General features: G+C 61.4%; 15 protein-coding genes across 15 annotated transcripts; 7 read left to right on the top strand and 8 right to left on the bottom strand.

Moving 5' to 3' along the window:
- Positions 1-850: 850 nt before the first annotated feature.
- On the top strand, positions 851-2,023 carry MRET_0164 (mitochondrial import inner membrane translocase subunit TIM21; the record flags this gene model as incomplete). Its single annotated transcript, XM_027626791.1, has 1 exon — positions 851-2,023. One exon carries the CDS (start codon positions 851-853, stop codon positions 2,021-2,023), a length of 1,173 nt encoding a protein of 390 aa, XP_027482931.1.
- Positions 2,024-2,050: 27 nt separating this feature from the next.
- On the bottom strand, positions 2,051-2,887 carry MRET_0163 (mRNA turnover protein 4; the record flags this gene model as incomplete). Its single annotated transcript, XM_027626790.1, has 1 exon — positions 2,051-2,887. The coding sequence occupies one exon, from the start codon at positions 2,885-2,887 to the stop codon at positions 2,051-2,053; it is 837 nt and encodes a 278-aa protein (XP_027482934.1).
- Positions 2,888-2,979: 92 nt separating this feature from the next.
- Positions 2,980-4,032, top strand: MRET_0162 (deoxyhypusine monooxygenase; the record flags this gene model as incomplete). Its single annotated transcript, XM_027626789.1, has 1 exon — positions 2,980-4,032. One exon carries the CDS (start codon positions 2,980-2,982, stop codon positions 4,030-4,032), a length of 1,053 nt encoding a protein of 350 aa, XP_027482933.1.
- A 99-nt stretch (positions 4,033-4,131) lies between these two features.
- Positions 4,132-5,166, bottom strand: MRET_0161 (succinyl-CoA synthetase alpha subunit; the record flags this gene model as incomplete). The annotated part of the gene is made up of 2 exons (XM_027626788.1): positions 4,132-5,090; positions 5,118-5,166. 2 exons carry the CDS (start codon positions 5,164-5,166, stop codon positions 4,132-4,134), a joined length of 1,008 nt encoding a protein of 335 aa, XP_027482936.1.
- A 153-nt stretch (positions 5,167-5,319) lies between these two features.
- Positions 5,320-6,267, bottom strand: MRET_0160 (vacuolar protein sorting-associated protein VTA1; the record flags this gene model as incomplete). Its single annotated transcript, XM_027626787.1, has 4 exons — positions 5,320-5,863; positions 5,893-6,020; positions 6,049-6,143; positions 6,171-6,267. The coding sequence occupies 4 exons, from the start codon at positions 6,265-6,267 to the stop codon at positions 5,320-5,322; spliced, it is 864 nt and encodes a 287-aa protein (XP_027482935.1).
- Positions 6,268-7,126: 859 nt separating this feature from the next.
- MRET_0159 (protein MPE1) lies at positions 7,127-8,683 on the top strand (the record flags this gene model as incomplete). Its single annotated transcript, XM_027626786.1, has 1 exon — positions 7,127-8,683. One exon carries the CDS (start codon positions 7,127-7,129, stop codon positions 8,681-8,683), a length of 1,557 nt encoding a protein of 518 aa, XP_027482992.1.
- On the bottom strand, positions 8,675-9,592 carry MRET_0158 (protein N-lysine methyltransferase METTL21D; the record flags this gene model as incomplete). Its single annotated transcript, XM_027626785.1, has 1 exon — positions 8,675-9,592. One exon carries the CDS (start codon positions 9,590-9,592, stop codon positions 8,675-8,677), a length of 918 nt encoding a protein of 305 aa, XP_027482993.1.
- A 100-nt stretch (positions 9,593-9,692) lies between these two features.
- On the top strand, positions 9,693-13,379 carry MRET_0157 (exocyst complex component 4; the record flags this gene model as incomplete). Its single annotated transcript, XM_027626784.1, has 1 exon — positions 9,693-13,379. One exon carries the CDS (start codon positions 9,693-9,695, stop codon positions 13,377-13,379), a length of 3,687 nt encoding a protein of 1,228 aa, XP_027482504.1.
- A 1-nt stretch (position 13,380) lies between these two features.
- Positions 13,381-14,319, bottom strand: MRET_0156 (small subunit ribosomal protein S5; the record flags this gene model as incomplete). The annotated part of the gene is made up of 1 exon (XM_027626783.1): positions 13,381-14,319. The coding sequence occupies one exon, from the start codon at positions 14,317-14,319 to the stop codon at positions 13,381-13,383; it is 939 nt and encodes a 312-aa protein (XP_027482505.1).
- A 151-nt stretch (positions 14,320-14,470) lies between these two features.
- On the top strand, positions 14,471-16,564 carry MRET_0155 (poly(A) RNA-binding protein; the record flags this gene model as incomplete). The annotated part of the gene is made up of 1 exon (XM_027626782.1): positions 14,471-16,564. One exon carries the CDS (start codon positions 14,471-14,473, stop codon positions 16,562-16,564), a length of 2,094 nt encoding a protein of 697 aa, XP_027482506.1.
- On the bottom strand, positions 16,518-17,315 carry MRET_0154 (nicotinamide N-methyltransferase; the record flags this gene model as incomplete). The annotated part of the gene is made up of 2 exons (XM_027626781.1): positions 16,518-16,625; positions 16,665-17,315. 2 exons carry the CDS (start codon positions 17,313-17,315, stop codon positions 16,518-16,520), a joined length of 759 nt encoding a protein of 252 aa, XP_027482507.1.
- Positions 17,316-17,497: 182 nt separating this feature from the next.
- Positions 17,498-18,784, top strand: MRET_0153 (HAP4 transcription factor; the record flags this gene model as incomplete). Its single annotated transcript, XM_027626780.1, has 1 exon — positions 17,498-18,784. One exon carries the CDS (start codon positions 17,498-17,500, stop codon positions 18,782-18,784), a length of 1,287 nt encoding a protein of 428 aa, XP_027482982.1.
- On the bottom strand, positions 18,762-19,556 carry MRET_0152 (transcription factor C subunit 7; the record flags this gene model as incomplete). Its single annotated transcript, XM_027626779.1, has 1 exon — positions 18,762-19,556. One exon carries the CDS (start codon positions 19,554-19,556, stop codon positions 18,762-18,764), a length of 795 nt encoding a protein of 264 aa, XP_027482983.1.
- Positions 19,557-19,590: 34 nt separating this feature from the next.
- On the top strand, positions 19,591-20,301 carry MRET_0151 (2,5-diamino-6-(ribosylamino)-4(3H)-pyrimidinone 5'-phosphate reductase; the record flags this gene model as incomplete). The annotated part of the gene is made up of 1 exon (XM_027626778.1): positions 19,591-20,301. One exon carries the CDS (start codon positions 19,591-19,593, stop codon positions 20,299-20,301), a length of 711 nt encoding a protein of 236 aa, XP_027482502.1.
- MRET_0150 (uncharacterized protein) lies at positions 20,302-20,646 on the bottom strand (the record flags this gene model as incomplete). Its single annotated transcript, XM_027626777.1, has 1 exon — positions 20,302-20,646. The coding sequence occupies one exon, from the start codon at positions 20,644-20,646 to the stop codon at positions 20,302-20,304; it is 345 nt and encodes a 114-aa protein (XP_027482503.1).
- Between the last annotated feature and the right edge of the window lie 16 nt (positions 20,647-20,662).

The following is a 20,662-nucleotide window of genomic DNA, read 5'->3' as shown; positions in this document are numbered from 1 at the left end:
TGTTCTGACGTTTACAACCTGCTGCACACACACTGGGCCTGTACCTGAGGTGTAAAGTCTATGCTAGCCCAAAAAAGATATGCGTGTTTTTGCGCTTACAAGACAATGACCGTAAGCCCATTATGAGCCAATCATAATCGAAGCATCACAATTGGGCGTAAAAAAAAATGCAGCTCCTGAGTTTGTGCTATTCGTCGTCCCCACACTCTGCGGTGTTTGCACCGCCAGTTGGGCAAGTCTGCACCGCCTCACGACCTCCACACCGGTGTGCTCGCTGCGCCCAAGCCACGGGCTACGTCAGATGAGGACGTGGACGTCCGTGGCTATACGGCGTGGACAGTCAAAGTTTTGATAATCAACGAAAGCGCCATTGTGTTCGCAGGCCGTCAGTGGCTGTGCAACGAGGTGTGCGTACACAGCGCCATGTCTTTTAGGATGCACCTATCCTGAAAGTGTAACGTATGATGCGGATGTCAATGCGCATCTGGCGCCCGTCTCTTCGCCTTGCCAGGCGTCAATCGCCCTGCTGTTGCGGCACTCTCTTCTCCAGTCACACAGGTCTCTCGTGCACAACGTGCACACGACATAGTTGATACTGAGGCGCTCTCTCAGCCACCAAAGAGTCCGACATGGCGCACACCCAATTCCCCTACATGTGCACTTGCGAGCAAAAGGCTCAGATTTCACGCTTATGCGTGATGCATGCTGCGATGCGGCTGTCGCTGGGACGAACCACGGCCACGGTTATGGTCGTGCGTCCCAGTCGTCTGGCACGTGATCTGGATAGGGGCAAGGGGAGCGTGATCAGGTTCCAGAATATGCACGCGTCGACATCTTGGCCGTCAGTATCATGATTCGCATTATGTGGAAGTATCAAATGCGTGTTGCTAGTCGCACGGGTGCTTATCTGAGCCGAAACTTGAACGGGCAGAGCTTGGTTCGTGCGCCTGTGCTGATTCGCTATTTTGCGTCGCAACAACAGCAGCGTCCCTCCGATGGTGAACAGATGAGCAAGGAGCAAGCTGAGCTTTTGCGCTTATTGCGAGAAAGTGAATCTCTGGATAATAAAAAGGCTTTTTCGCGTGTTCCAGAGCAGTCACTAGGTCTGGCTGGTGTGGCTCTGTCTCAAGGTGCAGCATCAGCAAGCACCCGTCGCATCGACAAATGGACGGGCTTTGGTAAAAAGTGGCGCGACCTTAGTGGGGGGCAAAAAGCGGCGCGGGCGACTGTCAACACCTCGCGCTTTTTTGTTGTTAGTTTTGGTGCTCTGCTCACATTTGTGGTGGGATATTCGCTCACATCCGAGCTGTTTGCACGCAACAGTCCGACGGTAATTTACAATGAAGCTTGCAAGGTGATCCAGAAAAGCGACAAGGTGCATGATCACTTGCTGGAGCCGTACCGATTTCACACATCGTTGGCTCATGGCGACTTTTCGCCGCTGAATCTGCCCTCGCACCCACACAATGCGACGAATTCAGTGCATTCTTCGCGCTTCATAGACCCGAGGTCGGGTCGCGAAACCATGTTTCTTCACTTCTTTATCGAATCTCGTGATAAAGATAAGCCGCTCGGATATTGGCAGTTTGTGCGGTCGTCCATCGTGTCTGGCGCGCAATGGCTCAAGACACAGGCGATCGAGGGCGGTAATAAGGCCTATGTGTGGTGGCAAGAGCAGACGCGGGAACCAACAGACGCTTCATCAGACCAAGCCTTGGCACCTGAACCCAAGCTTCCTCCACAGCCATGGTGGATCACAAGAAAACTGCGCGGCGCCGTGCATGGTGTGGGCGAAATTATTGGCAAGACGAGCGACGCCGTGGGTATGTCATCACTCGACTTTGCCGCAGCCAAGCCGGTGCCAGGCACATGGACGAGTGGTGAAGTTTATATCGAGCTTGTGAAGGATGACAAGGATACCTTCCAGTACAAACACTTTACGATTGATATCCCGAATTCGCGGTCCCCGTTACGGCGCCGACTGCACTTGGATCAGCGGCATGACGGCGTGCCGATTAGGTAGGAACTGGATCTGCGCTACGAAACTACTCTACAAACCTGGTGGCATCATCATGGCCTGATCGCGAGCCTCGATAGCATCCATCTCGTCTTCTGGCATTTCGTCTTCCTGATCCTTGCGGCCTCCTGTGCGCGAGTCCTCGATCAGCTCGCGATCCTCTTCTGACACGGGTACATCGACCACAGCGCCCTCTGAGTCGTCGCCGGGCGCGCCGACGGCCGACCAGTACGTCAGAGGAATCAGACGAAAGTGAGCCATTTGCACGATTAGATGCTTGAGAATTTGTGCACGCTCAGCCGTGAGCTTTTCGCCCTTGCGGCACACCACAAAGTTTTCCAAGAGCGTTGGTACACCGCGCTTGAGTTGGGTCGGCATGCCGAGGGCACGAAGCTGCGGCTCAATGTTGTGGGGGAGCGTCTCTGGAGGATCCGTGCGGCAGTACACAGGACCAGCGGGAAGTTCAATGGTCTCGGTGGCTCGGTTGCCCATACGTGCGTAGTCCAAACGGCGGTAGTCCATACACCAATCGAGCACTTCAGCAGGGGGAGAGTCTGTAAAGAGCAAGCCAACATTGCCTCGCAGGCGTTTAGCAATTTGGCCTAGACCAGGGCGAATTTCTTCCTCTGGTGTCTCTCCCAGCGCCTTGGCAATCACACGCAGCTTGCCAAAAAAGATTTTGGATCCGGTCCACAGCTTACGCACTTCACCCAGGTATGTATTCCGCATATTACTCACGGCAAAGATCCAGACATATGCATACTGATTCGCAGACTCACGTATCGTTTCGATCAGGTTCTCTTTGTGCTCGCGGGTCTTGGCCTTGGTCTGCGTCAGCGACACGACTTTGGCGCGCTTTGTCCGTGCCATTGTGTCAAGTGCAAAAAAGGTGACTTGCAGAAAAAAAAAGGACTTGCATGTTTTGTCAGCTCACCCAGCGACCCTTGCCCCAGACGACCATCATGCTGCCTGACATAGACGCTCTCGAGGCGTCGTTGCTGAATACGTCAGGCACTGTCAAGCTTGATGTGCGCTTCCGTACTTTATTCACCCTCAAGGGAATTGCGGCGCTGTCAGAGGAGAAGCGCCTGCGTGTGATTGATATCATTTCTAGGGCGCTGAATGACGACTCAGCGCTGTTGAAGCACGAGCTTGCCTACGTGTTGGGTCAGATCAAGGATACGCGCGCGCTTCCGCGCCTGGAACAAGTACTCTCCGATGAAAAGGAACACGCGATGGTGCGTCATGAGGCTGCTGAGGCTATGGGTGCGATTTCCTCGCCGAGCGTTCTGCCAGTGCTACAAAAATACCTGCACGATAACGACGCATCGATCCGAGAGACGTGCCATTTGGCTATTCACAAAATTGAGCTTGACAATTCTGAAGCTGGTCGGCGCGAGCAGGCACTCAAGGAACTGCGCGAGAAGGAGCATGGCGATGCACTCAGTGCGGCTCGTGCAGCAACAGCGCCCATTGATCCGGCGCCTGCTACAGTGATGGTTGCTGGCACAAAGGACACAGACCAAAATGTGTACACTCTGGAAAATGTTCCCAAGTTCCGCGAGGCACTGTTGGACCGCTCGCTAAGTCTCTTTGAGCGTTACCGCGCAATGTTTGCGCTTCGAAATACGGTACAGCAGGGTGGCGAAGCTGCACAAGGTCCAGCTGTACAGGCGCTCATCGAGGCATTGTGTGATGACAGTGCTCTGTTCAAGCATGAAATATGTTTTGTATTTGGTGAACTGTGCCACCCAGCGTCCATCCAGGCTATGGCTCGCGTACTCAATGATGACCGCGAGCACGAAATGGTGCGTCACGAGGCAGCCGAAGCACTCGGTGCTATTCTCGAAGAGGGCTGTGAGCCGAATGAATCGGAGTCGGATAAGGTGATTCAGATCCTCCGGCGCTTTGCGAACGATGCATCGGCACCGCGCGTTGTGCGGGAAAGTTGCATCGTGGCGTTGGATGAGATCGCCTACAACCAAGACCCCACGCAATTTCAACGTGTGGAGTAAGCTGAAATAGGGCGAATTTAGTCACTGGCTCGCGACGTGGACAGATACGATGAGATTCTCGGATAGACTAGTTGTGCTACGAACACGCACCAAGTACGTTTAAGCCCTGCCGGCTTGCTTCATAGCCTGGAGCATGAGCTCGCCGATCTTGGCGGGACTGTCAGCGACCACGGCACCGGCCTTCTGGAGTGAGTTGACCTTGGAGTCGGCACCACCCTTGCCGCCGCTAATGATAGCACCGGCGTGGCCCATACGACGACCGGGAGGGGCCGTGCGACCAGCGATGAATGCGACCACGGGCTTGGGGTTAGGGCGGGTCAGGTTGTACTTCTCGAGGTACTCAGCAGCGTCTTCCTCCATGCTGCCACCAATCTCACCAATGATCACGATACCCTCCGTGCGCTCATCCTCCAGGTACATCTTGACGAGATCGACGGTCGTGGAGCCCGGGTAAGGGTCACCACCGATACCGACACAGAGCGACTGACCAAGGCCGACGTTCGTTGTCTGGTTGACAGCTTCGTACGTCAGCGTGCCCGAGCGCGACACAATGCCGATCTTGCCGGGCATGTGGATGTGAGCAGGCATGATACCGATCTTGCAGCCCTCCGGGTTGATCACACCAGGGCAGTTGGGACCAATCAGACGCGACTTGCTCTGCTGCTTCAGCACGTTGGCCACGCGGATCTCGTCCTTCTGCGGGATGCCCTCGGTGATAGCCACGATCAGAGGCACTTCAGCCTCTACGGCCTCAATAATGGCATCGGCAGCACCAGCAGGGGGGACGTAGATCACCGATGCATCAGGCTTGGTCTTGTCGACAGCTTCCTTCACCGTACCAAACACAGGCAGACCGAGGTGCTCCTGGCCAGCACGCTTCGGGGAGACACCACCCACGAGGTTAGTACCGTAGGCGAGCGTCTGCTCACAGTGGAATGTGGCCGTCTTACCGGTGAAACCCTGGCAGATGATAGGCGAGTCCTTCTTCACGTAGATGTTCTTCACGGTGTCGTCGTAGCTGCGGCGCAGGACCGTCGACGAAAACGAGCGGGCACCAGCTGACGTGTCAATCGTGCCATACGTACCAGCGCGCTGGACGCCACGGAACATGTTCACAGAGGCTTTCCCAATCATGTCGAAATTACTGGGTGGCAGTATCCCCGGGACAAAGCGCACGACCACTTGCCAGCTGGTGGCTTCGTGCCCGAGCGCTTCACGTGACCCAACACGTGGGGAAGAACGCCGCATGTACGTCTACGTGTGATCTGAGCGTCCCAGCCTGGCTGCTTACGGCTGCTGTGAGGCGGCAGCATCAAGCATAATAAGGGCTTCACGCAGGTGCTTGCGTGCCGTTTCGATATCTTCATAGTCTAGTGCACTTGAGGCCCAGCGCGACAGTTTTTGGACGTGTGCAATGTCTCGCACCGACAAGAGACAGTCGGCTGTTTCTGCCTCTTGAGGGGGGGCGGGTGAGGCTGTTGGTGCTGCCTCTTCGCGTGCATGCGTCCCTTGTACACTTGTATGTAACGCTTCACCTTCGTGTTGGGTAGGTACAGAGGGCAGCGACGGCTCTGTGTGGTCAGGTGGTGGAGCCAGGGCGGGCGGCTCCCTGGGCGGAGGCGTTGTGAGCTGTGATACCACCTCTTCTTCCTCCGTGCGAGGCGCTGAAGGACCAGGCGCTGGTGACTGGCCGCTGCGCAATGCCTTGTGAATCTGCGTCGCTCTCCATTTCGCATACTTGATCTTGGTCTGTACGTCGTCGTCCAAGGGACCAAAGGCTCGCAGCACCTCTAAAAACTTGGAGGCCGCGACAAAAGCTTGCGCTGTGGCCCTGCCAGTGTCAGCACATGGAATACGTACTTTGTCGCATGCCCTTGACGATCCTCATTGTCTGCTCCTAAAAAGATGCGTAGGGCGAAGTTTTCCACGTAGGCATACGCGACTGTCTCACTGTGGACGGCTTCTTGCGTAGAGAGCTCTGCTTTCAGCTGATCGGTGAGTGGTGACGATACGTACGCGCTCCAGGTCATCCATGAGCCGCATGAGAAAGGCCTGGGCATCCGCCTTGCCAGCCGCTTCCTCAATCCCGATCTGTGCGGCATAGTACTTGCCTGCATGTCAGCTGCGCAAGTACGCACACCAGTATGCTATCACAGGATCTGCCTTGGCCACCTGGTCGGCACGGGCGAGCATCGAGGCGACGCCTTGAAGGGCGGCCGGCACATCAGGTAGCATAGCAAGAAGGCATCTCCACTGTCCACATGCTCGGACGCAGTAGCCCATTGCATGTGCCGCCGATTGGGCCTCCCGACTCGTGCCGCAAGATGTCCGTGTCCGGCTGTGTCTGGGCTATCGACGCACCAAGTTATATACATGCTAAGGATGAAAAGTGGCAGCGAAACAAGTCGTGGTATGCGAGAGGCATGCACCATCGCGTTCATGGCCAGCACGAACGACAACCCAACGCCTCATCGACTCGCGGCGGCAAGTACGATTCGCAAGCACATCCGCCGCGACTCTGCACCATGGCAAAGTCGCCTTCGATCAGGCTCAGAGTTCCTTTCGTCGGTCATTCAAGCAGGCCATCTTCTGTGCCTTGTGCGTCTGGAGGTCAGCATGTTCTCACACAAGAAAGGCAGCGATCAGTCGAAAGATGGTGATTAGGTTTTTTGTTTCCGCACAAATGCTCGGCGTGGTGCATGAAACTTTCTCGTCATCTCGCTGCCTGTGCGATCTGGTCGTGACACGTACCTCTGGTATATGCGAGCCATGCAACGCCGAAGGAAGGATGCACAATCGGCCGCATGCTCGCTGTGGGCCACCCACTCGACGCTCGCAAGTCACATCGAGTGTGCATGAACAGAGTCCATAAAACTTCTCCCACTAGGTCTCACAGCTTGCGGACCATCATTGACGCAGTCATACCAGCCGGATGGTGCGACAAGGAGGGGACCGAGTGCCGGAAGCGGTCGTCTACGTGGTGGGCAGGAAGGGCGGAAGAAAAACAGCACGAGCGCAAGTCCGCTTGTATCCACGTGATTCAGGGGGCGCTCGTCGCGTGCCAGCCACGCATCTTGGATGGGGTCGGCCCACGATGGCAACGTCCGCGGTATACTACAAGTTCCGCTCGCAGCGTGAGCCGCAGAGGCTCACGTTCGACGGAACGGGCATCAGTGTATGGGAACTGAAGCGCGAGATCCTGTTGCAAAACAAAATGGGCAAGGGCACTGACTTTGATCTGTGCGTGTACAATGCCGATACCGACGAAGAGTACAAAGACGACAATTTTTCGATTCCGCGCGCGACGCATGTCACTGTGCGTCGACTTCCCGCATCCAAGCCAGGGCGCGGCACGGCGCAGCTGTATGTGACAGACACAATGGCACCCACAGCTGCCGCTGGGCTAGATGTGCCCGCGCCGCCACCGACGACGGCCGCTCCAAGCATGCCGTACCGTGGCCCCATGTCCAAGCGCTTCGATGGACGCGATGCCCCCGCTACGTCCGAGCCGTCCGCCCCCATCCAGTCTGCTGTGATAGACCATCAGCAGGATGAGGCGTCCAAAATTGCTGCCATGTTCCAGGCCTCCACCGAGCAGTGGGAAGAAACCCAGGAGCGTATGGCCCATGCGACGTACCGTGAGCGTAGTGGTGCACCGCGCCGCGGTCCACCGACGGGACGGTATGCGCCGCCCGCCGTCGAGCGACCCCCGCCCCCACCTGGCTTTATCTGCTACCGCTGCGGCCAAAAAGGCCATTGGATCCAAGACTGCCCCACGAACGACAACCCCGAGTACGACAACCGGCGTTTTAAGCGCACGACGGGTATCCCAAAAAGCATGCTCAGAACTGTCGAGCAGTCCACGGCCGAAAACATGACAGGTGTCATGGTCACGCCCGATGGTTCCTACGTCATTGCTACGCCTGACTCAGGGTCCTGGCAGCGGACGCGTGCGAGAGCACGACCGCTGTCGAAAACAGACGTGTATCAGTCGATGCCGTCTGATCCGACACTAGCCTGCCCGCTGTGCACGAAGCTGATGCGCGATGCCGTGAAGACATCATGCTGTCAAACGTCCTTTTGTGAAGAGTGCGTCCAGACGCACCTCTTTGAGCACGACTTTGTGTGTCCCGAGTGTGAGAAGCGCATTCCCGATATCGAAATGCTCAAAATCGACGACGTGCTTCGCAAGAAGATTCGCGAGTACGTGGAAAAGGCCATTGCTCGCAGCGAAGAGGCCTTTGAGCAGGGCACGGGTGTGGACGAGGAAGCGGCTCAGCAGGCGGCAGTGTCCGAGTTTGCTGCGACGGGGCAGCAAGACAAGGGGTCATCTGACGAGCCTCCCGCTGCCGAGGCGGCGACGGCGGCAGCGCCGCCTCCGCCGCCACCGGAGAACACGGCGGCAGCACCCGCGCCGAGCGGACCCACCTTCCAGCCCCAGTTGGTGCAGCAGCTCGTCATGATGCTGCAGAATCCCCAGCTGCCGATGCCGATGCGCATGCAACTGCAGATGCAGCTGCAATTTCAGCAGATGCTCTTTTTCCAGTCTTTTGCAGGTATGCCGCCGCCTCCAGCACCCGATACCACGAAGCGACGGCATGCGGACGAAGACGCTACCGACCGCCATGACAAACAAACCCGACTAATGTAGATATGCATCACTCGCTGAACTCAGTATCATCCACTCAAACGTGTCTGTGCCCTCGCCTGGCACAGCAAGCCCGTCGACCATGTGCATGCCGCTCAGCAGAGTGGCCGGCGCCGATGGCCGCGTCCATGTAAGCGTATGCGACTTGCGGTGGGCGACGAGCACGAAGAAGTCGTCCAGCGGCTTGCCTTGCGCATCGCACGGCGGCTTGTGCACGAAGTGCGAGGCGTGACTTCCGAACGGAGCGAGCGGCTGGTCGGGACCTGTGCTGCACTGCGTCCATGCCATATCGAACCAAACGCCCAGCGCCGTCCAAAATGGCTGCTCCTTGGTCAGCGAGCGGATTTTGTACGCTATGACCACCTGAGCGTCCGGCACGCGGTCGGTCACGTCCAATAGCGTGTGGAGAAGCGGCGCCAGCAAGTCGGGGAAGTACACCAGGTCGGAGCAGAGGAGGTGCGTAGGACGAAACTCGTGCAGGATGCGCCGCGCTGCGTCCTGATCGCCCCACGCCAAAGGCCGAACATGCACGCGAACGCCCTCGCGATGGAAGTCGCGTGTGTTTCTAGCCAAGAGCGGACAGACGTCCGGCAGGTCTGTCACGATCAAGTCGTGCGTCTGCCGTGTATCAAGAGCCATAGCTGTCGTGAGACCTGCTGTGCCTACGCCTGAGCCCAACTCCAAAATCGTGCGTGCCTGAGGCGCGCCTACGATGGTGCGCGGCGGATCCCATGTCCATGTGCTGGGGGCATGTACGTACGACTCGACAAGGAATGCCGACTCCCAGATCCGGCCTGCGATGCCGTACTGCGCAATGTCGTCCGCACTGTCATGGGCCCATGCGACGTCGTCGGCGCCTGTGCTGGGCGCTTGGGGCGCAATGGCCAGGGCCTCGGGAAAATTGGGCCCCATGCCATCCTGGCTCGATGCTAGGGGTCGTCTGGACAGTGCGCACTCTCGGCCGAGGTAGGAGAACCGCTACGCCAGCCTCATCGGAGCATAGCGACGCGTCATGAAGCGGATCACTGGCGGCAAGAAGCAGCGGCCGGTTATCCGCCATGAGAACCCGAATCTCGGTGCGGGTGCAGGTGTCGCATACGGCACCATTGTTGTGCCTGGGCACAACTCGTTCCCTGCGCCGGCACCGGATTCCACGCCTGATGCGCCGCCGATACCCGACCAGCCCATGCAGCCTGACGCATCGTCCGCACAGGCGCCTCCCCTATCGCGCGTGCGACCTCCTCGTTTATCGCGCGTCATGAAAATGCCCGATGTCGATCCGTATGCTAGCATGGCCGGCAGTGTGTCGACGCCTCCCAGCACGCTGGATGCCGCCGTTCCCGACTCGACTCCGACGCCGCCTGTGGCACCAAGTCCCGCCGCACACGTACCCAATGTCGCTGTATCTACTGTACCACCGCCATCCACTTTACCACCGCTCGTGCGCGAGGCGCCACTGCCGAGCCAACCCCCACCTATTCAATCGCGCGCTCCTGAGCGACAAGAAGCATCATCACAACCACCCGTCGCCGAGTCTTTGCGTCTCGGCTCTCTGACGCAGGAGCGAGAGATTGCAGAAGCACGTCGTAAGCAAAAGCTGCGTCTCCTACGAAGCGCTGAGCGTGAGCGGCACCTATCGCACGCACCGCGCGTGATGCATCCGCAGCCAAGTCGGCCGGTAGAAGCCTACGTCGATGCGAGGGATGCACCCCATTTCCAGGGACTTCATGCTGTGCTGCGCAAAATCAAGACGGAATGGGGCTTTCTGCTCGATACGGACTTTAATCCTGTGCGTCTGTCGATGGCGCTCCTACCCCACGGTCCGCTGCGGGGATCCATGTCGGACTTTTCGTCGCTCGCTGGCTTGATTGAGACGTCGCTGCAAAGCACTGTGGGAGATCATTTTCATTCGTTTGCGTCTGCGATCCATGTGAATCACGGCATGATTTCGTCCTTGTCGGCGTCCCAGGACGGCGTCTCTGCTGCGCGCCAACAACTGCAGTCGGCTCGGGACGCGCTTGGCACGCGCCGTGCTGACCTCGTGCAGATGTGGCAGCGCCTGCAGAGTGTCAAGGAGGCGATGCGCATCTTGGCGCTGCTGGAGCAGCTACGCGACGTGCCCGACGAACTCGAGTCGCTCATGACCGAAAAGCGGTTCCTCGAAGCGACGCACCTGCTGATGCGCTCGCTGCGTCTCATCCAGCGCGAAGACTTGGCTGAGCTCGGTGCCACAGCTGATTTGCGCGCCTATTTGCGCGCCCAAGAGCATTCGCTCCTGGACATCCTCATCGACGAGGTGCAGAGCCACCTGTACCTCAAGAGCTACTGGTGCGATGTGCGCTGGCAGTCCTACATGCCTGGGCAAGATACGCTGCCTGATATGGTCCTCGGCGCACACAGCTCCGACGCACGGCCGTGGACGACGCTCCCGCAGTTTCTCGATGCCCTGCACTCGCGCGTAGCGAAAGACGACGCGGCGTCCCCCCATGCTATGCGATCTCGTGCCTCGGAAGAGGACAGCTTTCTGTACCTGGAAATGCTTCTCGAGTCGCTGGCGCAGCTGGGCAAAATGGGCTATGCTCTCGATACGATCGCGCAAATGCTGCCGACTGAATTGCACCAATTGGTCGACACGACGATTGACCAAGTCGAGGCGCGATATGCCGCGCAGAACACGTCGACGAGTGTGCGTCTTGAGACGGTCCTGTTTGCTCCGCACGCGACGCACAGCGTGCTCGATGAGGGACGGACGCACCGTACCTTTTCTCTGCGTGGCCTGCCGGATGCGCGCACGTCGGCGAATGCGGAGATCGCCGCGCTGCAGCGTGACGCTGAGATTCTCCGCGACCTCTTTTGGACGTTGTGCTCGAAGCTTGAGGCGGTGCTCGCCGCGCATCGTGCCGTCCAAGAAGTCGCTCGTGCCTTGCTTGTGCGTACGAGCCATGACGATGCCGGTGCTGCCGATCGTGCGAACGCGGACATGGGCATCGCGGCGCTGTCGGGCGTATGGGGCGCGGTCGAGTACGAGATCCGTATGCTGCTCCTGGACTACCTGGCAGAGGACTCGGAGCGCTCGACCGTGTCTCAGCATGTGCCGTCGCTGGACGCGGTGCTGCGCATGACGCGCTTTGAGCGCGAGCGCAATGTGCTCTTCCGGCTCACGCCCGCGCATCGGATGCCCTCCGTCGCGGCCTCGGCGGATCGTGTGGACGAGGCCCTCGATGTGTATGTGCCCGGTCTGATGGGCAAGGAAACCGGCCTGCCTTTTGTGATGGAGCCGCGCGCTCACGCAGACGAGTATCTCGGTGCGGGGCACCGCCGCATTGTCAAGCCGCTGTCGTTCACGGCCTCGGTGCTTTTGCCGCCGACCTTGCAGCTCGTTGTGCGTGCCGAGCAGATATGGCCGGTGGATGCCGACCACGGAGCGGACTTGGGCGCCTTTTTGCGCGACTTTGTGCGGGGCCGATTCTTGCCGCTGCTGGGCCAGCAGGTCCGCACGCTCGTTCAGAACGCGTCGAGTGCGCCGGACGCGTTCCATGCTGAGCCAGCCGCCCGGATCGGCGTTGCGCGCGCTGTTGTTCGCAGCAGTGTCCAGCTGGTGGCACTCATGGACAGTCTCTACTCGATGCAGCAGGCTGCGCCCTTTGATCAGGCCGGCTTCACCAACATGATCATACTGGCCTTTCTTGTGTACTACGAAGCATGCAATGCGCGTTTCAAGCGCCTCGTATCGGAGGACGGCGACTCGCCCGATGGACCGTACATGCTCGCGGCGGTATGGACGCAGCGGCCGGAACTGTACGCGTGTCTCGCTACGGCGATGGATGCGCCCCCGTCCAGCACACGTGCGGCCGACGCGTACCGAGCAGAGGCACGCACCGAGATGCGCCTCGCCGAGGGCCAGGCGCCGCGCCGTGCGGATTTGCTCACGTCGCGCAAGCGGCACATGTCTCTCGGGACGCTGCACCACAGTTTGGACTGGCTGGGCACGCACATGGCGCCCTTCCACGCACCGGACTCGGGTGCCGAGCCCCTGCCCGTGTCGCCCGAGGCGCAGAAGCTGTGGCAGGATGTGCCGTCGATGTATGCGGTCTTGGCCAAGTGTGTGCTTATGACGTTGCGCGTCGAGCTGCGTCTCAAGACGCTGTACTATCTGCGCGAAGCCATCCGCGGGACGTACATATGCGATGCTCTGTCGATGGAGCCAGACGTGCACGTCGTCGAGCTGACTACCGAGCTGAGTGCGTGCCATGAAGTGTACCGAGAGACGATGCTGCCGCAGCACCATGCCTATGTGTTTGGCGGACTGGATGTGCTCATGGACACGCTCATGACCGAAGCGGTCCTGCATGTGCGTGCGATCAACCGCTTTGGCGTCACGAAAATGCTGCGCAATCTGCTCAGTGTGCAGCAAAACCTCAAAAACATCGTCGACGAGCCGCGGCGCATCCACCTCGATCGCAGCAGGCGTCTCTGGGAGCTCCTCGCCCACGAGCCAGAGTCATGGCTGCCCGACGCGCCTGCCACGTACTCGGCTGCCGAGTACCTCGCTGTGGTGCGCCTATCGCTCGGCTGGGGCGTCGACCACGCGCCCATCCCCCTCGCAGGCACCACGCAGCAAGGCGTGTCGGACGAGCGGTTCCGAGCCTGTGTCCATACCCTTGACGCGGCGCTCAAGCGGGCTGCTGCGGCTACATAGACTATACATCCAGCTCCTCCAACCGCCGACCGCGACTCAGCTCCATCTCGCGACGGGACAGCGCGCCTTGTCCGCGGTCGCCACGACGCATCGGGCCACGGATGCCACCACCCATGCCGATCGGCGCACTGCCGCCCCACAGTACCTGCAGAGCCGCCTTGACGACATTCATGGTATTCGACGAGCCGTAGATCGCCGCTCCGAGATCCGTAAAGCCCGCCGCGCGGGCGATGGGATGCAGCACGTCCGGCACGCGCAGGCCAAAGCCGGCAGGACGTGGGCGCATCACCACACGCGTAGCGCCCCAGCGGCCCTCGACGGGGGACTCGAGCGTGTTGGCGCCACTCTTCGACCGGTGGACCGATACCAAGTCCATGTTTTTCACCGCGGCGTGGAACGCCTTTTTGTTCGCGCGGCTGATGTTGGTATCTTTGCCTTCGCCATAGCCCACGAGGCCCCGACCATTGCCAGCCACGACGAGCGAGTACCAGCTCGGCGTGCGGCCCTTGCCCGTCATGTTCACGACGCGCTTGATCGTGATATTGTAGCGGTGCAGCTGACGAATCTCTTTGGGACTCAGCGGCGTCACGGCGCTCAAATAGCTCTCCGAGTTGACCTCCTCGCCCTGGTCGCTACCCGCCGTCATAATAGCCAGCACGGACGGCGGCGGCGTCGGGAAGAACGGCTCCTCATTGAACAGCGCCACACTCGAGCCATACGCCGACGGCGCAGAGTACACGGGCACATCGTGCACCGCCACCGGCTTCTTGAGCAGATCGGGGAACCGCGCGAGATCTTCCATGTGGAAGAGGATCGGCAAAGCGCGCTGCATGGGCGTCTCTGGCTTCTGGCGCACTGCATCCTTCGCAGTAGATGACGTGCCTCTTGCGAGCGCGGGCACGCGCCGCAGCGCGGACCCACCGCGCCAAAGGAGCCACATCGTCGACGCAGACATGGGCCGACGACCGCCGTCCGTCTTCTTCTGCTCCATATCACGTGATGCAAAGCTGCGACTGGATCGTCCGGCGATGGTGGCAAAGCCTGCGGACGACCCACACGACTCGTCGCCGTTGCCGTGTCCTTGGGTTCCCATGCGCTTCGCACAGTCCCTCGACGTCGAGGCGATGACGCCAGGCCCACTCGCGCTCGTCACATCCTCTGACACGCCCAACGAGGCGACAGCTTTCCCCCCTCTATCGTCGTCCTCGTCGTCGTCCCGCGGCGCCGCGGACGAACTGCCTGTCGCTGGCGATCTGGATCGTCGGCGGCCCAGCTCGAGTACGCAAGTGTCCGACTCTGTCACGCTTTCGAACGTGTCCCTCAATGTGTTTTCGTCCCCGGACACCGACCCGGCCTCCAGTGCCATGCTTCTGCTGCCCAGTGACGGCGGTGGCGATGCCACGGCTATGGCATCGTCGGCATCACTGCCACGCCCGCTATCTGCCGCTGACAAGCATTTGCCCGTCTCCTCGCCGCTGCTATCCCATTTTCCCCGCTCAGGCAGTGTGTCGCCCGCGCGGTCCATGTCCTCGTTCGCCACCCAACGCACCGACGACGCAGATGCCACGCGGCCCACGCTGCATGGCGCAGCAGCTGGCGCACATGCCGCTGGCGATCAAAGAACGCAACTCTATGTGCGCAATTTGCCCCCACACGTTCGGTGGCAGGACCTCAAGGACCTGTTCCGCCGAGCAGGCACCGTGCTTCGAGCTGATGTGCACGCATCGCCGTTCGGCCTGCGCCACATCGTCAGTGGGACCGTGCTATTTGCCACCGAGACAGATGCGCACCATGCGATCAACACGCTGCACGGATACAACTGGCACGGACACGTGCTTGAGGTGGGGTTGGACGAGCACATTGCGGGGCGCATCGATGGATCGCGTCGTCTGTCACGTCCTCACGCCGGCGGAGACGCGCGGCACGGCTTGGGTGCCTCGCATGCGTCCGCGCCACCGGTGCCGCTGCCGTACCCCGGGCGTGTGTTGTTTGTGGGCAACCTGCCGTTCCACTGCCAGTGGCAGGACCTGAAAGACTTGTTCCGTGCCGCCGGCAATATTCTACGCGCGGACGTCGCACTGAACGAGGACGGTCGCAGCCGCGGGTTTGGCACGGTGCTGTTTGCGTCACCGGAAGATGCGCAGACGGCGGTGCGTCTGTACCATGGCTACGAGTACAGCGGACGTATCCTCAAGGTGCACTTTGATCGGCACACGCCGTGCGGGCCTGCCTCGTTCATGGTGCCCACGGACCCGTCGCAGTACACGTCCGCGTTCCACACCCGCCGAATGGCGCCATCCGCGCCTGTGCTGCCGCCCATGCCAGCGCCCCTGCTCTCTCCCTTTCCTCCGCAGCCGCATGTCATGCCCGACATGGCCCACATGGCACCTATGCAGGAGACTGCCTCGCCATGGACGCACGCAGCGGCACCGCGACCAGCCGATGCACCGCGGTCATCGCATCCTGCGCCCTACCCACACCCCGGTCGGATTGCCCTACCGCCCGTATCATTTCCCATGATGGGCGCGATGACGCCCGGTGTACCGCTCACGCCCGGTATGCCAGGCTTCATGATGCGCCCCGCGCTCGAGACGCCTCCCGTATACCCATACCTCATGAGTCCTGGCCTGGCGATCCATGCTCCAGGCGTCTCGAGTGGCTTCAATCCGTACCTGAATACCACGCCTGGCGCCCCTGTCGACATGCATCATGCCATGGCGATGGCACAGCCTGCGTCGCCTTTGCCACCGACGCCCCACTGGTCCCAACCTGTCCGCCAACGCACTCGCGCGCCGTCCACCTCCAAGCCCTCCGCGCTGCAGGATGCACCGCCCGTGTCTCCCTCCGCGCAAGTGTCACCCACATCAGCGGCGCCTACAGAGGGGGGCGAATACCCATTCCCTGGCACCACGGCCACCGTGGAGCCGGCACCGTCGCAGGCGCTGCCCAAGGACGACTCGCCTGTGCTTTCGAGCACGCGCGAGCTCACGAGTGCGATTGCCAAAATGAGCGTGCGTGGCACGGCCCGAGCCAAGCGCACCTCGGCGCACCTGGACAAGAGCACGCCGGGGGACGCGGCGTCCACGGAGGAACGCGCCACAGCCGAAGCGGCCTTGTCGCGTCTACGACAGGACTTGGCTATGAAGGACAAGGGGCAGCCTCTGCATCTCGCGACCGATGCCTGAGGGTATACCCGTGCACGGTGGCACGAACCTGTGCATCGCCTGGATCGTCGGGAAACATGGGCTGCAGGGAAGACGTCAGTAGAGAAGGGCGTATACGTACCGACAGAACCCATTCCTGTAGCTTTGTGCACACGTATCCACGTTCTTCTGCGAGTGTGAAGAAAGCCAGATCGCGCTCAGCGAGGTGCGGTCGGTGGTGACTGAAGAATACCAGCGCTTGGCCATCGCGCCGCATGCACCGGTCGAGGGTATCGATCAACGCAGGGTGCGCCTGGTGATTGAAAATCAGGTCGGATAGGAGCACAAGATCAAAGCCTTCTGGCGCGTGTGTGAGGAGCGGCGCGCCATCTGCGCCCCATATGAAGCCCACCACATGGCCGCCATAGCGCTCGACGTTGTGTGCCAGATTCTGCAGGAGATCTGGATCGGGGTAGTCCGTCGCCACCACGCTGGACGCGCCCGTCTTGCGTGCGACGATCGAAGGCAGACCTGCCGCAGCACCTAGCTCGAGCACACGCTTCTCACGAACGAGGGACGCGTGCTCTTCCAGGTACGTCGACAGCGTCGGTGCGGCGTTCCACAGATAGTGGCCCCACAGCGGATGCGATCCCACCAACCGCAGGGTGATGACGTCGCCATCTAGGCACGTGTGCTGCACCTCTGTGGGAGGCGGCGTCGGAGGCCGGAAATCTTTCGGCTCTTCAAACAGCGCCCATCCTTCCTCGTCGAGCTCAGTGTCCCGGCCTGCCATGTCGACGACCTTGGCATCGTTTGTCGCGCCCACGAAGCCAGGAGTGCACATGGCGCCACGTGGCTCCTCTAATCAGATAAGCCGCGTCCGCCCTGATCCCCATCGGCGAGGCTGGCGTCCGACGCCTGTGCTCCCCTGACGCCTTGCCCTTGACGCGCGCAGAGACACAGCGTCTTGGTTTCATGTCCGCCGCGGCTCTGTCTTTGACGAGTCTGCGCCCCGAGCCTCCTACGCTCGGTCTGCCGCCCCCTGATGGCGAAGACATCATCCAGCCCAGCAAGGAATGGGTCCTGCCCGCGCGGGGCAAACCAGGCCGCAAGCCATCAGCGACGGTGCCGCCGACGAAGCGCAAGGCACAGAATCGAGCGTCGCAGCGCGCGTTCCGTGAGAGGCGCCATGCGTACGTGACCGAGCTCGAAGAAAAGGTGGCGCAGTTTGAGGCGCGCGAAATGCAAGCGAACGTCCAGCTGCAGCGCCTCGCTCAGCAGTATCGCAAGGAGGCGGACTACCTACGGCAAAGCCAGCAAGAGCTGCTCACGCGATGCGAACGTCTTGAGCGCGATCTTTCGACCTGCCAGCGCCGGATGGCGTCCATGGCTCGTACGCATGCCTCGGGCTGTCGTCCCCCTCCGCATGAACAGAGGCAGGGCGCGGAGCCGCTCGAGAGCATGCCTCCCGTACCGCTCAAAGCCGTGCAACTTGTGCCGCTTCGGCGCAAGCGCGAGCCATCGCCTCCCATGACCTCGCTCAGCGAGGTCGACGAACGCAGTCTGGATGTGGACTGTGGCTTTTGTACAGATGATACCGTATGTGTGTGCCGGGGCCAGGCGCGACTGGACCTGGATCCCGTCGATGCCGGCGCATCGTGGCCCGCCCCTACGCCCGCGCTACGCAAGACGCGCCTGTGGCACACGACGACCGCACCGCCGCCCGCGGCGCCGAGTGCCACGGCGCCCAGCGTGCGTCTTCCCTCGCGTCCACGCCCGAGGCAGCGGCTATGGCCTGTCACGAACGATGTACGAGCACTACGATGCACGGGCGATCAGCGCACCTGCCAGGCCTGTCAGTCGGACCCGGCGCTGGCGCAGTTCTGCACGGCCGTATCGCGGCGATGTCGACTCCCTGTATCGATGCAGCGGGACGACAAGGCCGTGTCGCGGGAGAGCGTGCCGCATGCCTTCACGCGTCTGCGACGTCACCCCAACTTTTCCGCCTGGCGCGGCGGACTCGATATGCTCGCCGACGTCGTGGCGCGCGATCCTATGCTGGCGTCGTGTGTCGCCTCGCCGCCCGTGCCGGCCGCACGACAGCGCGTCGAAGCGCATAGCATCATGGTGCGGAGTGACGCCGTGTCAGAGGCGCTGGATATGCTCAACAGGCCGGACCGACCACGCGCGTGTCCATGCCCCTGGGCCCCCTCGCGCATGCCATGGCCGCGGCGCTCGTTTACAGCTTCGGTCGGTGAATGAGGCGCGCGTGGCGCGGCGCATAGGCATCGTGCCAGTGCGGACCCATGCCGGGCTCCGTGGTGTTGTCGGGCACGAAGCCAAAGTCCCACGCGCGTTCTTCGCCGTGTGGCAGGAACGATGTGTTGCCATTGTACACCTGGCGCCACACCTCGTGCGGAGACGAGCGTACGTACTTGCTCACGCTCGCTGTCCCCGCACGAATGTCGCGATCACGCACGTCTTCGTAGGACCCTTGTGTTTGTAGCATACGACCCAACGCGATGATGGTCGCTGCATGCGACACGATCAGGAGGCGCTCGACGCCCCACTCCTGGCATCGCGCGTCGATGCGCTGCATGACGGCCTGTGCGCGTGCATGCACGCCGGGGATCGACTCGCCACGGGGATCAGGGTAGAGTAGCGGCGTCCACCGCGTAGACACCCGGGGAAAGTGCGACACGACATGCTCGGCCGCCCGTGGGCTCGGATGCAGGCCCGACTCGGGCGGCCACACCGGCCCAAACCACTCGGCCAGGCCAGGCTCAATGCACAGCTCCAGCGAAAGCCGCTCGGCGGTCGGCAGCGCCGTGCGGATGCATCGGGTGTACGGCGAAGAGAGGACGAGCTGCGGCTTTTCGTCCGGTGGCAATCCCTCGAAAAACGCGGCCAAGTCGTGGATCTGCTCCTCACCCCGCGCCGTCAGCGGCGGGTCGCGCGGCACCGCATCGTCCGCACTCGCAAGGCTGCGGTTCATGCGATGCGCATGCCGCGCCACATACAACGTGGTCAGCATCCAAGGCCCACCACGGCGCCTCTCTCCACCCACCATGGAGGCGTTGCTGGCGGCGCACCAGCCACGCCGGGACGAGCGCCGCGTATGGGTCACCCTTACGTTTGCGCAGTCGAGCGACGGCAAGATTGCCGGGCCTGGAAAGACGCCCCTGCGGCTCAGTGGTGCGGACAGCATGGTCATGACGCATCGTCTTCGTGCTCTGCACGAGGGCATCCTCGTCGGCATCGGCACCGTGCTCGTCGACAATCCGCGCCTGGACGTGCGCCTCGATGCGTACCACGGCCCATCGCCGCGTCCGATCGTGCTGGATCGACATCTCCGCATGCCCGTGACGTGCCGTCTCCTCCAGCGCGATCCGCCCGCCCGCCCGCTCGTGCTGTGTGCCGAGCCGACGGCCTCTCGCGACGCCTGGGAGGCGAGACGACGAGCGCTCGAAGCGGCGGGCGCGCACGTCCGCGCAGTCGATGTCGACGGCCCCCATCTCGCGTGGCCCTCCATCCTATCCATCCTGGCGCAGGAGCGCATCCGATCCGTCATGATCGAGGGCGGCGCCTCCGTCATCAACAGCGTGCTCTCTTCGCACGCCGTCGTGCACAAGGTCGTGGTCACTGTCTCGCCCAGCCATGTCGGCGAGGCAGGCTATGGGTATGCTGCATCGGCGCTGTGGAATGCTCCGCAGCTGCACCAGGTCGCCACGCTCAGGCTGGGACCCGATACCATTGTGGTGTGGGACACCACAGCCTAACTAGGTGGCCGGCTTCTTGGCCAGCATGCTCGATACCATCGCCGTAGCATCACTCAGACGCGCTCGCTGCTCAAAGACGGCCTGCGTCACCCGCTGCACATCCTGCTCGTCCGATAGCGGCAGGCCCGCGAGACCCGTGTCGCGCAGAAACCGCGCCAGCAACGCAAGCTCGTCCTCGGCACGCTGGCATGCCGCTTCGACGCCGGCGCCATCCGCGTCCGTCACGAGGCCGTGCGCCACGCTCTCGAACAAACCCTCCATCGCGTGCGACACACGAGGCAGGTGCGTTTGCTGCAGCTTCTCGATCGACTGCACGAGTCCGACCCGCGACGCCGGCGCCTCCATACGGACCAGAGACGTG

This window comes from Malassezia restricta, chromosome I, assembly GCF_003290485.1.
Source record: "Malassezia restricta chromosome I, complete sequence".
NCBI classification, from domain to species: domain Eukaryota; kingdom Fungi; phylum Basidiomycota; class Malasseziomycetes; order Malasseziales; family Malasseziaceae; genus Malassezia; species Malassezia restricta.
The sequence above is the reverse complement of the archived record's forward strand: the minus strand, read 5'-3'. Positions and strand labels throughout refer to the sequence as shown.